This window comes from Mesoplodon bidens (assembly GCF_964165515.1).
Source record: "Mesoplodon bidens genome assembly, chromosome: X".
NCBI lineage: Eukaryota > Metazoa > Chordata > Mammalia > Artiodactyla > Ziphiidae > Mesoplodon > Mesoplodon bidens.
In genome coordinates this window covers 50,495,020-50,509,812 of record NC_138163.1, presented here as the reverse complement: position 1 = coordinate 50,509,812, position 14,793 = coordinate 50,495,020, and the positions used below count along the sequence as shown (strand labels likewise).

The window sequence follows — 14,793 nt, the reverse complement described above, 5'->3', positions numbered from 1 at the left end:
ATGATACCGCTTCATGTTTTGATTGCTTTGCATTTGAAAAATGCACAAAAGCATGTTGCTCTACAGTAACAGAAAATAATGAGTTTTGGATAAGAGACAGAGGAGGAGGTATAAAAAAGTTCGTAAAAGCCTCCTGAGAACTCTGGTTTCTCTGACCTACTAGAGTAATAATCAGAGTAATCTGGGGGCCTCTGACATATCCTTCTACCTACAGTGGCCCTTCATGTGCCTATCAGCCTCAGTGTCACCTGTGCTCAGAAGAAAAGAAAAAGAAATTATGTGTTTCAAAATCAAAGGAAGCTGCCTGAGTAGACCAAAACAAAACCAAAAAAGCAAACACAAAAAGCAAATCTCAGTGAACAAAGCAGAATTGAATAGAGGCATTGAATGCCAGACTAAGGAGCTTTGATTTTTATCCTAAAGGCAAATCAGAATCATTGAAAGTGTGGCAGGAAGAGATTAAACAAGGCGCCCAGGCTGTAATGGCTGATCCAGAGCTAGTATCAAAGTCCTTGACTCAGATTCCTATGTATTCAGTTACTTCTCTAAGTAACAGCATTTAGGATAGAAATATAAAAGCACAGAGGTTAAGAGATTGGGCTCTAGACTCAGACTGCCTTTGTTCACATCCCAACTTCAGCACCTTCTAACTGTGTGACCTTGGATCTCAGTTTCCACACCTGCACAATGGGAATAATAAGAGTACTTAGGTCATCAGATTTTTTCTGAGGATTAAATGAGATAATATATAAAGATTGAGCACAATGTCTGGCACATAGTAAGTGCTTAATGGTGGTTGCTATTAAAAATTTTAAAAAAGGGAATGGAAGGGAAAAGGAAAGGAAAGAAAAGAAAAAAAAAGAAAAGAAAAGCAGTCAGAGGTCAAATATTGCTGCCTTGGAGTCAGATCACATTTAGAGATTTGAACTGACCTGAGCCCTTGCCTGGTTTTTATTGTCTTGTTGGATCAAAGATGTGAATTTCCTTTCAGCTTTGCTTGAGTTGCTGGATCTCTTGTCTCCATCCCCTCTGTAAAATGATGTCTGTTTTGATGCCAACCATGTGCTGATGCTAGAGGGTGCTGCCATTATCATGACTTGGCTCCCCTTCCCATGGATAATATTTTTTCAAGTCTCCTTTCAGTCTCAGCTCCATTGTCATCTCATCCAAGAATTCTTCCCTGACCAACATATGTAAAATAGCTCCCCAACCCATCCCTTCAAGAACTCTCAGTCCCATTATTTTGTTTTATTTTTCCATAGAGCATATTATTAATTCAGATTACCGAATGTGTTTACTCATTTATTGTCCGATTTCCCCCACTGACAAGTAATCTACTTAAGAGCAGAGGCCCTGTCTGCTTTATTTATTTATTTATTTATTTTGGTAAAATAGCTTTATCCTCTGTCAAAACACAAACCAACACACTTTGGGGGGAGGGGAGGAGAAGGAGGCAACACAGTCTAGCCCCACGGCTCATTTAGAAGAGGACATGAGATTTAAAAGCCTCACCCCACTGCTTGCCCAGCTGAGAAAAAGTCACGACCCTAACACCCACTTATAAATATCTCTTGTTATATTAAAAAAAAAATATTTCCAGGGCCCACCTGGCTCTACTACTGCACAGAAAGGGTTAACCTTCAAAATTCAATATCAGGGTCCTGGGATGGGGCTGGTAAGGAGAGGCAGATTGGGAAGAAGGGGGGTGCTGAAAAACAGAGGGACAAGCCAATGTGTAACTGGAGCCCTCCAAAACAGAGAAGGGGGAGGATGCCTGTCAGAGACAGAAAGCAGTGCTGTCCCAGGGGTTGTCTCACTCCTGTCCCCAGTGTCAAATGCTCTGGAGTGATCTGTCCTTTCAGACACCCCTGTGAGGTCTCAATATCAGGATCCATCCTTTCCTCTCAGTCCCAGCCCATTCAACTCACCACTGAGCTTTTAAGGTCCTGAGAGGGAGCAGCCCACCCCCACCCCACCAAGTAAGAAGCGTGAGGAAAGCTGGAGGTCCTTCCTGGGAGGAGGGTATTCCGGGGGTGAGCCGCTTCTGGGGTCCCCCTTCAGTCCCTGACCAGGCGGTAAATGTGGTGCTGGGCCCCCCGCTCACTGGTGGAGACCTCGAAGACATAGGCAGTGCAGAGCAGCAGTTCCTGGGTGTCTCTGTTTGTCACCACCTGGAGGATGGTGAAGTTCTCCAGGACACTGTTCATCATATAGCGCTCGGGCAGCTGCCGCAGCTTGTGTAGAAAATTCACCAGGTACTCACACATGAGTGAGCGCAGCAGGCGGTACACGAACCTCCCGTCCTCCAGCTGGGCACGCTCCGTCTCCACCTTCTCCACCACCTGCTTGCCAAAGGAGCAGACCTTGGAGGAACAGGTGAGGGTCATGTGCTCCAGGCTCTCGTACTGGCTGCTCACGCCATAGAAGCCACCACTGCTACCGCCGGCCCCCACCTCCTCGCCACTCGGGCCCCAGTTCAGGTCCGCCCAGAACTTGACCAGGAAGAAGGTGTAGGGGGGCCCACGATCACACAGCTCCCGCAGACCACCCTTTTTCTCAGGGAATTTGTCATAGATCTGCCGGACGTCCACACTCTCAAGGGGGGGCGCTCCGGGGCTGGGGCAGTGCTGGCTGATGTGTACAAACAGGTGCCTCTGGTAAGAATCAGCTGCATCTGGAGGTTCCACAAAGGCCGAGAACTCCACCAGCTGTAACCGAGCAGTGCCCAGAGCCCGAGCCTGCCAGGCTGGGGGTGATGGGGCAGGTGGGGGCAAAGCAGGAGGTGAGAGGGCTTGGGGGGGCTCGTACCCTGGGAGGTCAGTAGATGGAGGAGTCAGTGACAAGGAGAACGGTGTCTGCGAGAATGGCTTCACATCTGGAACATTCCAGGGGGGCCCAGAACCCCCCGACCAAAACTGGAAAAGCTCTGGGGTCTGTGGACCGGCAGGACCAAGTTTGGCCTGCAGGGAAGGTGCTGAGATGAGCTGGGCTGAGGACATGGTGGCCATTGTCTGGAAAGCCTTGTCCTTGGAAACCTGGTCCACATTCAGGGCCTTGAGCTTGGACTGGATTTCCCTCGATTTCCTTCGGGCCAAAACCTGGATATGACTAGATACCTGTTTGCGAGTTCGAGTCTTCCCTGTTCTCAGCTTGATGTAGCGGGCAATCAGTTCATTCCGACCTCCCAGCCTGGGGCTGGGGAGCCGCGGGCGGGCGGGGCGCTGCGAGGGAGAAAGTTGCCCGGGAGCTTTGTTTGGGAAAAGTGGGGGCTGTCTGCTTTATAGTCAGCACTTTTTCCCAGGCTCCCAGCACAGTCCTGGCTCAGAGTAGTTGCTCGATAAATATTTGCTGGATGGATGGATGGATGGATGAATGAATTAATGAATCACTGAATTTGGCAGGTACTTATTAAACACCCATTATATACTTACCACCTGATTACCTGTTTTGCAGAGAAGACACTGCTGGCCTCCTGAAGAGTTTACCAACAGAAATGCCAGACTTTGAATTGTTGATGTGTGCTGTGTTTCTTGTTTGCTCTCACTGTGGCTTTCACAGCAGCAGCCATTCAGTACTGTTTCAGGGTTCATGGAACAAGCTATTTCCAAGGCGCTCTTCAGAGCTGCAGAGTTTGGTTTGACTTGCTTCAGGAATATTGCCAGCCACCTTGCTTCCTCCTAATTCACTGTTAGATCATTGAGTTCTGAAAATGTTGGCATGGTTATCTCCTAACACGCCCAAACTGAAGGTAAATAAATACACTTGGGAAGCTGATGTTTTGCCAAGATTTTTGTCCTGTGCACCTAAAGGCAAACTACACTGAGGCTAAGTTGACCTCTTCATAGTGATTTAGGTATTATAGTAATTTTCTTTAAGCTTATTGACTTCTTTTCTATACGGAAAGATGTTAAGTCTTAAGAGGAAGCACTGGAAAGAAGAAAAATTATTTGCCCCAAGTGCAAAGGGTAGGAAACTAAATCAGCAATCACTGCTAACGACACCCACCTCCAAGGCACCATTCTCAGTGCTTTACATGCATTTACTCTAAGGAAGAAAAGGACACTTTAGGGCTGAAGCTGAGAGAACTTTGTTTTTGCTGTATGTAATTAGACCTTTTCTTTTACTGGGATAAGACACATCAACATCCTTGTTTAGGGATATTAGAAAGTACTGTTTTAAGACCTTAATTGTGCTTTTTAAACTATTGACTTACCTTCTCTGGGACTCTGCATCCCCTATTTGGGCAGTGAGGGCGATGTTACAAGCTCTATCCATGAAATAGGAGTGTTGAATGGCTGTTATCTAATTTTCTCTGTATGGCAAAAAGTTCATAAATGTGGCATTGTTTGGTCATTTTAATGGTCATTATTACTTACTTGGGTTTCTTTATCCTGGACAGGTGCTAATAGTAACCAGTTCTTCTCATTACATGTGGCTGCCTACCAGGATTAAAGCACCCACAATTCCTTGGGGTCTCTGTGATCAGTTACTGAATAGTTGGTTAGTGGTAGTGATGGGATTTCAGAAATGAGATCTGGATTTAACTGAGCTATTATAGAGTTTTCCAGGTTTTAGTATGTGTATATTGGACTTTATTTTTTAAAGTTACAAAAATGTAACTTTTACTTTTAATTGTCCTCACATTATTTTGATTAAGGAAAATATTTTGAATCATCTTAAGGAAGTAGTTAACACATTTGCTCTTCCAACCAGGAGATTTCACTATAAATCTAATTATTCATATTTCACACATTTCACACAATAATGCTATTTGCATAACAAGAAAGCATTTCCCTCAGGAATGCTGAGCATGTCCTACACACATCAGTTTGGCTTTATGGAAAACACTCTGAGTCTAGGTGTTTCTCCTGGACATTAATGGGGTCAGTGCCCTCACCTGCCATTCCGAATTAGAAATCACCCCTGGATCCCGTTGTGCCCTTAGGGCTAGTAAGTAGATTCCATGCCCTGGGACTCAAATAATTTTTCAGTAGTGTCCTTTATCTTCCTTGGGTCACTCTATAATTCCTGAAAGAGGTGATGATTTTTAAGTTTGGAGTTTAAATTGGGTAAGAGGAGAAACAAAATGTCTTCTTTTTCGACTCATCTATTCTTCCTCTGCTCCTATTCTAATATTTTTGACACCAGGTTTCTCTCAGTGCTGCTTTATTTATTTATTTATTTATTTATTTATTTATTTATTTTTCTTAAAAAGTATTTTTTATGTTAATTTTTTTTCACACACACACACTGTATTTTATTTTTACAAGAGATAAACTGACACCAAGCATTGTAAATGGATGACCACAACAAAAGCAACAATGATTGCAATTACCAAACACAAAACACACTCATACTATATCATAATATTGACATTCAGTCCAGTAATCCTCCACTGTAACAACTCCTTTACTTTGCAGTGAAAATTGATTTGTATATTTTTTGCCTCTGAGTCCTTGTGGGATTTTTTTTTATTTAAACAGAAAGTCACAAAAATTATAATCATCCTCATCAGTTCACTCAGTCCCATGTAATTAATTTTTTTTCATCTTGATCTTTTGTTAGCACCTTTATGAATTCATCAGTTTTCCATTAGAGTTCTGAAAATGCTTATTCATTCAGTTCAGCAGTATAGTCAGTTACCAGAAACCTGTACTTGTCAGAGTCTTTTCCATGAATTCCTTGAAGATGAAACCCTTTTATAGGAACATTTTTGCAAAAGCATCAGAGTACACCCAGAACTGTCTGTAATGACAAAAGACTTAAAAATGACCACAGTTGGTCCAGTGGTTAAGTCTCCATGCTCCCACTGCAGGGGGCACAGGTTCAATCCCTGGTTGGGGAAGATCCAGAATGCTGCACAGCGCAGCCAAAAGAAATAACTATAAAAAATAAAAAAATAAAAACTCTCAGTGCTGCTTTAAAAAGTTCTTTGTATAAGATTAAAAGTAAACAGCGTGGGCTTCCCTGGTGGCGCAGTGTTTGAGAGTCCGCCTGCCAATGCAGGGGACACGGGTTCGTGCCCCATTCTGGGAAGATCCCACATGACGCGGAGCGTCTGGGCCTGTGAGCCATGGCCGTTGAGCTTGCGCTCCAGAGCCTGTGTTCTGCAGCGGGAGAGGCCACAGCAGTGAGAGGCCCACGTACGGCAAAAAAAAAAAAAGAAAAAGTAAACAGCGTATCTTTGCAAATAACAAGACATAAATATAAGTATCTTTCAAGTATATAGGATTCATTTTCCACATATACCATAACTTAATGATAGGATCTATTTGTTCATGTGTTTGTGTGTGTGTGTGTAATTATGCAATCAGATACTTTTTATGGCTCTATGATAGGTTCACTTGTATTTTCGATGATCTATGAAATTTGATGGTGAGTGCATGTTACTCAAAATTCATTGATTTATCCAGGTTGGGTTTGAAAATTGCCCAATAACTGCTTTATAGAACTAATATAATTTAGATTCATTCATTTCAACCAATTCCTAAACAAAACCTTCAGGGGAAGAAAGCTCCTTTGGCTTTCTCTGAGAAATATGCATAATGGTTGACTTGTCAATTTTTTTTTTTTTGCGTTACTTGCCTTTATCATAGAATTACATTGTGCCAGGGATTAATTTCTTGTGTATCCATGAAAAAGAAGAAATAACTCTTTATCCATCTCTACCTAAATCAACATCAAAGACATGCAGATATGATTCATGAATATTAGTTAGTTTGGATAATACGGCAGACTGGAATCTAGTAGGGTGCTCTAAAGAAAAAACCCTCATGTATGGATCCCACCCTAGAGATTCTATTTAAGTGGTAGGTTATGGGACTCTGACATGAGTATTTTTTATAGTGCCCCACATGATTCTAATATTCAGCCAAGGCAGAGAATCATTGCTCAAGATCAGGGTTGGCAAACATTTTCTGTAAAGGGCCACATAGTAAACATTTTAGGCTTAGCAAGTCAGACAATGTCTGTTGCAACTACTCAACTTTTCCATTGTAGCTTGAAAGCAACTTTAGACAATACAGAAATGAATGAGTGTGGTATATTTGAATAAACTTTATTTACAAATACAGGAATCAGAACCAGATTTGGCCTGAGGGCTGTAATTGCTGACCCCTGTACTGGGTCAGTGGTCCTCCAATTTTAGAATGCATCAGATCACATGGAGAGCTTGTTAAAGTACAGATTGTTGAGCTCCTCTGATTCAGTAGATAAGGGAAGACAGCAAGAATTTGTATTGCTAACAGGTTTCCACGTGATGCTGATGCTGCTGGTCTGGAAACCATACTTTTGGAAAACCACTGATCTAGACCCTTTTAGCTCTAACTACACTGCTTCATGATCAGTCTAATACAGCCCATTTTTAGACCTCCAGTTAAAGTTAGTGGAAGAGCAGAATAATTCCTTATATGGTACAAAATGTATTAATAAAATACCAATACAAAAATGTAGCATTGTGGTTAATTATGAAAATGAAAGTATTCTTATTGAAGCTGGGAACAAGGCAATATCACCACTATTATTTGACTCAATTCTGGATGTATCAGCTAATACAATTAGATGAAAGAAAGATGTAAAATATTTAAAAATTGGAAAAAATAGGCAAAATGATTATCATTTACAAATGATATGATTGTTATACTTGGAAAATCCAAGTGTACTAACTGGAAATTATTAGAACTATATAACATATAAGTACATATTTATAGAAATAAAGAAATTATGTAATGGATTCCCTGTATAAAAGCAGCTAAAAGCTAGAATTAATATTGTCTGATCACTAAGAAATATATACACCCAATCTGAAGAAAAAATTTAAAACTATATTGAGGGACATGAATAGATGGAAAGAGATACCTTGTTTACCTTCTTCTTGGATAGGAAGACAATATTAAAAGATGTTAATTAATGTGAACCCAACTAAAATACCAAGGGAACTTTGGGCTAGGCATAATGATTACAAAATACATGGAAAATATGAAAATAAACATGTGAGTATAGCTAGGAAATTATGAAAAGTAGGAGTAATGACTAAAGATTAACTTTATAATATATATTATAAACTAGAGTAATTAAGGTACAGGAATAGGAAGAAATGTCAAATAAAGAGATTTTTTACCCCAGAAATAGACCTAACACTAACATATAATTAGAGAGCCATGTTAAAATAGAGAAAATTATGTTGAAACTGACTATCCATTTAGGGAGAGAAAGGTAAATGAGGATGAGTCCCTATCTCATTCTCTATAGTGAAATTAATTCCAGGGAGATCATAGATTTGAAAATGAAATAAGTAAAATTATAAAAGTATAGGAAGTGAACACTGGCCATGTAGAAGTTGGGTAGGGGTCTTGAAATATAAAAGGTCTAAGACATAAAATATAGAAACTCGGGGCTTCCCTGGTGGTGCAGTGGTTGGGGGTCTGCCTGCCGATGCAGGGGACACGGGTTCGATCCCTGGTCTGGGAGGATCCCACATGCCGCGGAGCGGCTGGGCCCGTGAGCCACAACTACTGAGCCTGCGCGTCTGGAGCCTGTGCTCCACAAGAGAGGCCGCGATAGTGAGAGGCCCGCGCACCGCGATGAGGAGTGGTCCCCACTTGCCGCAACTAGAGAAAGCCCTTGCACAGAAACGAAGACCCAACACAGCCATAAATAAACAAACAAACAAACAAATAAATAAAGGAATTCCCTTAAAAAATATAGAAACTCTAGTGAATAATATTAATAAATTTCACTATATAAATTTAAAAATCCTTCACAGGAGAAAAAGTATAATGATCAAAGGGAAAAGCTAGAAAATATTTTTCAACACATATAACAGATAAAAGTCTAATAATTGGCATTCTTATGAATCAGTACAAGATCACTATTTAATATAAAAGAAAAGCGATAACAAGCAATTCAACTAAAGAGAAATAGAAATGGCTTATAAACATTGGAATCTTCAGTTTCACTCATGAGTAAATGCAGATTAAAGTAAGTGGTAAATATTAATTTTGTATAATATGCAGTGTTGGCAAGTGAACAGATAACATAGTTAGAAGCAACTCTGTTACTAGAAATTTGTTCTACTGATTGGTGGTTCTTAACCTGGGTGATATGCCCCAAAGGGGACATTTGGCAATGTCTGGAGGCATTTTTGATTGTCACAAGAGGGGTGGGTGAGCTACTGGAATTTAGTCAATAGAAGCCAGGGATATTTCTAAACATCCTACAGTGCATTAAACAACACCCTGCAACAAATAATTATTTGGCTGAAAGTGTCAATTATGCTGAGGTTGAGAAATCCTACTATAGATATACAAGCATACAAAGATGTACATTCAAGGGTGTTCTTTGCAGCATCATTTTTAAAAACAAGACTGGAATCACGCTAAATGTCCATCAGTAGAAGTCTGATCACATAAACTATGACATATTCACAGTACAGTCTATAAAAATAATAAAGTACATATATACGGATAGGAAAATATTTACGAGATATGCTAAGTAAAGAAAAATCAGGATTCAGAACATGTATACAATATATGTCCCCATTTGTGAAATAGAAAAGGGTATACATGAATATATATATATGCATATACATGTGAAAATCCACAAGCATCACAAGAAATTATTGAAAATAGTCACTCTTGGGTAATGGGTCTAGGCGGGGACACTCACTTTTTATTGTGTTCTCTTTTGTTGCATTTGATATTTTACTTTATGAGTGTTTTTTTTTTCATACTTTTTAAAGAAATCCAGGCTGATATTACTCCATCTTACCTTCCCCAGCCTTCTTACTCATTTTCTCCCTAAACAAAACCTGCTCTCCAGGGAAGATGGATCAAGATTTATTGGTCTGTTTGTTTTTGCTCTGTACCTTCTGCTAATGAAGCCTATCTCCCAATTGACTTCTTAAAAATTTTTTTAAATCCCTCAAGGAATGACCCAGCAATCCCACTACTGGGCATATACCCTGAGAAAACCACAATTCAAAAAGAGACATGTACCACAATGTTCATTGCAGCACTATTTACAATAACCAGGACATGGAAGAAACCTACATGTCCATCGACAGATGAATGGATAAAGAAGATGTGGCACATATATACAATGGGATATTACTCAGCCATAAAAAGAAACGGAATTCAGTTATTTGTAGTGAGGTGGATGGACCTAGAGAGTGTCATACAGAGTGAAGTTAAGTCAAAAAGAAGAAAACAAATACTGTATGCTAGCACATATATATGGAATCTAAAAAAAAAAATGTTCTGAAGAACCTCGGGGCAGGACAGGAATAAAGACTCAGACATAGAGAATGGACTTGAGGACACAGGAAGGGGGAAGGGTAAGCTGGGACAAAGTGAGAGGGTGGCATGGACACATATACACTGTCAAATGTAAAATAGCTAGCTAGTGGGAAGCAGCTGCATAGAACAGGGAGATCAGCTCAGTGCTTTGTGACCACCTAGAGGGGTGGGATAGGGAGGGTGGGAGGGAGACGCAAGAGGGAGGGGATATGGGGATATATGTGTACGTATAGCTGATTCACTTTGTTATACAGCAGAATCTAGCACAACATTGTAAAGCAATTATACTCCAATAAAGATGTAAAAAGAAAAAATCCCTCAGGGAAAGTCCCATCTCAAAGACCGCTTTCTAAACCCAGTCTTTCCTAGTATCCTCAGTTTTAGGGCACTCATACCCTGTGTTGTAGTGATTTATGAAATTTTGGTTTTCTTCTTGTCTCCACCCCAAGAACCCGCATTAGACTGTGAGCTTTTCAAGGGCAAAACCATGTGGTATTCATCTTTGAACCAGTTACAATGTGCACCAGAGTGCCTAAGGCATAATCATTGGTCAATAAATGGTTGTTAGATTGAATTGAACTGAATGACAGCTTATAATATATAGTGAACTATAAATAGATAAGCAGAAAATCAAAAGCAAATAGAAAAACAGTAAGATTTTTCCATCTGTTAGCAGCCTAAACTCGAGTGTTGTTTAGTAGTTTTTGAGCTTAACATTTGAGTATATACTGCATTTTCTGAACAGAAACCAACCCTGTATAATATACCTAGGTAATGTTTTTGTATTTTGTTTCCTTTAATAAAATCATTTCAATTCTTATAGCAGTTCCACTGAAATTGTAATTGCTACTTTTAAGTGTCAGTCATTTTTTATATGTCTCACTGGGGAAAATACTATTTGTTTTTATTTTACACATGACACATCAATTCTAGAAGTGAATGAGACACTTCTTTTAACCTCTCTAGCCTCTATGTTTCTTAACTATTGTATGATTCTGCTGAAAAGCAGCATTTCAGATATTCATGAGGATGAAACATGTCCATCATCATCACACCTCCATTTCTTTAGGAACAACATGAGATATAGTAGAGAAACTCATTACGTTGTTTCTTGAGGAATGCATCATCCGTTTCATACATCCCATGATAAGGTAAAACTACAGTAGGAGTTTTATTATGGAATTAGAAGATCTTGGTCTTTTGAGCCATTTTGCATTCTCCAAAAACTTTTAAAAATCAGATTTGGGCTTGGTTGGAAGGTGTGACAGTACTGAGTCTTGCCATATCCTAGTCTTTCTGGGTTTTACTAGTCTCTCCATACATGAACATATTCATAAGTGTTTTCAAGTCAGAATTTGATATATTTATCACTATAGCTCTGATTTCTTTACTAGAGGGGGAAAATTATTCTGCACTATCTAATATCCTATGTATATAGCATTCTCTATTCCCAACACAATTCTAGCATCTAATACAAATGGGCCATGGTTTCTCCCCCTGTGAAGCATTATTACAGCCATTGACTACCCACTTAACAGTGGTTACTGTACTTCAGTGTATATGCTATTGCTTAAACACACCTTCATTCCTCAGTTCAACCTCATCCCAACTAGTGCAAAGTTAGTGAGCTCACCAGACATAGCGAACAGATCTGTGGTTGCCAATAGGGAGGGGGTGTGGGGGAGGGATGGATCGGGAGTTTGGGGTTAGTAGATGCAAACTATTATATATAGAACGGATAAACAAGAAGGTCCTATTGTATAGCACAGGGAACTGTATTTAATATCCTGTGATAACCCATAATGGAAAATAATATAAAAAAGAATGTATACATATATGTATACATGTGTATATATATAACTGAATCAGTTTGCTATACAGCAGAAATTAACACAACATTGCAAAGCAACTATACTTCCAAAAAAAAAGTTAGTGAACTCACTTTCCATTCTAACAATATTCTAGCTATACAGCAATTTCACTTGTTTTCAAATTTTAAATCAAATCACGTTAGCAAGGGTAGATGTAGAAACTTAAGATCCTCTGGCCTTTCTACAGGTATTTTCCTTGACAAGGACCCAATTGACTTAGCCATTTAGCAACGTACATTTTGGGGGCACATTAATAAATTGTACACAAACGAACATCTGAACATCTAGAACTAACTTTTAGCTTCTCAGATAGAATAAAAAATATAAGATCCAGATGTTGCTGTTATTACCGTTATTAATTTAGCCAGTTGTAATGTTTATTGGATTTCAACCTTGGATAAATTGAAGGAAGCAGGGAGAGAAATAATTAGTTTATTTTCTTTAAGTGTAAAGCCAATGTAAGAAAATCTGCCATGGCTAATTATAGTGTCCAGACTAAGAACTTTCAGTCTCTTCCAGAATAATTTATGAGCACAGAGTTAATCACACATATGGGATTTTCAGAACATTTAATTAAGAAAAAAATATGGAAAACACTCTTGAGAAAACATGACCCACAACATTCCCATTACCCCTGCTCTCAAACTTTCCCATTGGCAACTATCTTACTTATCTGTTCCTACCTGTTACTTTGCTAGATAGTATGTAAGGGAGCCACAAAAGTAGAATAAGACCTGATCTTTGCTTTCAGGTTAGCTCTGGAGATAGTAATTAACATGGAAACAAGCACTGCATTGGGTGACTCAGACAAATATGATAGAAGCATAGAATTTTGAATGGACTGGGGTAATCGGGGCAGGTCGTATGGTATAGGTGGGCCTTGTAGATGGATTACAAAATTAGTGTTTCAGAAATATTAGTGCAGAATAATGCTAATCATGGGTTAGAGACTCCATCCTCCCTTGAGGTAAGAGGAATTTTCTCAGATTACAGAAAATATGTTTTAAAATAGTTCCTTAATACAGATATACTTGAAAATGTTTATTGTTTTGTTGTTGGAAAGCAGCAGAAAGGAGAGATGAAAGTGATGTCTTAATATTTTTAACCTGTGGTTAAGGACCAAATACAAAGAAAATGATTAGAACTGACTGCAAGTAATAGGAATAAAAAGAAAAGTAATAAACATATCAAAAATCAAATTCACCTAGTTTTACTTTATGTTTACAGAAGATTGAATTAAATGACTTTTCAGCTTCAAAATCTGTAAATTTATTAAAGCATCAGTGCTTATCTCTTTCTAGAATAGATTCAAGTGTTCACAGATAATACTGATCAAAGAGCAGAGTCCCATATCAAAATATTTTAATTACAAAAATAAACACTGAAAAGACCCCATTGATGTTTCACTGCTAAGTTAAATGACCAAATGACTGGTAACAGAGATTGTACATGCTTGGGAGGGTAAGTGTTTTACTGCAACTTATAACTGTCCACACAGGTGTCAGCTTGTAATTACTGCCTCTTGTCAGAATTATCCTACCCACATGGATTTCCCAGAATTTAGCAAAAAGTGTCATAATCAAGAAAATGAAGGAACTTTTAGCTTGGCGATAGAAAGACAGGCAATATATAATGTGCGTTTTATTTTCTTTAAAAAAAAATTTCTCAGCATAAATGAAACATTTAACAAAGTTCTTTGGAGCTATCAAATATTTGTCTTTTCCTGAGATCCAGCTGCAGCACATTTACAAACTACCCCATTGTGTGTACCTGCATTTCACTGTTGACATTTTGTCTTAGAATGTTGTGATATACAAAAGGAAGTGAAAAGCTGGCAGTAGACTCCCTATGCCAGTCATATAAATTCAAACCAGTCCATTAATGTTATATGAGTCGATGTCACCCATTGATCTTTGGCATCTTTTTTCACCATATTTTCTCCCCTTCTTGCTATTTGTCCTTTAGAGTTCTGCTCACATCCCAAGCTTTTCTTGACTGTTTATCTGCATATTCTCCTTCCAGTTCTCTGAATGTCTCTGAAGCACTAAGGACTCAAAATTGGTCTCTAGATTTCTTTTCTGATGTGCCTCACCATAGTGCCTGCTGTTCTAGGACCTGGCACTTTGGCAAAACTGTTTCACTATCTATACAATGAGGGTAATAATATAGCCACCTAAAAACTTATTTGGAGGATTAAATGAGATAAACCATGTTAATTTGTATAGCACAGAGTTTGGCACACAGTAAGTACCCAATAAACTATAGCTCATATTATGTACTCTATACATGCTTAGTAATTGATAGTTTGATTAAGCTTCCTTTCAAGTCTGCATTCTAAGAGAATACACTTATTTGTCTGCTAGAAAGAGCCTCAGAGCTACAGAAACAAAACAACTAGTTAAAAATTGAAAATCCCATCAACTAGTTACTTCCTCTACAATACCACTAATAACTAATTTAGCTGGATTATCTGAGTGAAATGGCTCTTTAGCTGTCTTGGCATCAGAATGTACATAATACAAAAATTTCCACAAAAATCATTGCTAAGTAAAAGTAGGTGAGGAATGAAGTCACGCCTGTGAGGCATTTAGATAGACTTGCCACTTAGTAAAACAACTATTTTCCAC

At 38.9% G+C, this 14,793-nt stretch overlaps 2 protein-coding genes across 2 annotated transcripts in view; one reads left to right on the top strand and one right to left on the bottom strand.

The window, feature by feature from the left end:
• IL1RAPL2 (interleukin 1 receptor accessory protein like 2) overlaps positions 1–14,793 on the top strand; it is a gene marked incomplete at both ends in the record, with an annotated part of 1,061,106 nt that overhangs the window by 298,185 nt on the left and 748,128 nt on the right. The window lies entirely within an intron of this gene.
• LOC308608539 (transcriptional enhancer factor TEF-4-like) lies at positions 1,559–3,176 on the bottom strand. Its single transcript, XM_081221740.1, has one exon. The coding sequence runs from the start codon at positions 3,006–3,008 to the stop codon at positions 2,058–2,060; it is 951 nt and encodes a 316-aa protein (XP_081077866.1). The 5' UTR covers positions 3,009–3,176; the 3' UTR covers positions 1,559–2,057.

Coding starts and splice junctions, on each gene's coding strand:
- LOC308608539 (XM_081221740.1), bottom strand. CDS start 3,008: ATGGCCACCATGTCCTCAGCCCAGCTCATCTCAGCACCTTCCCTGCAG.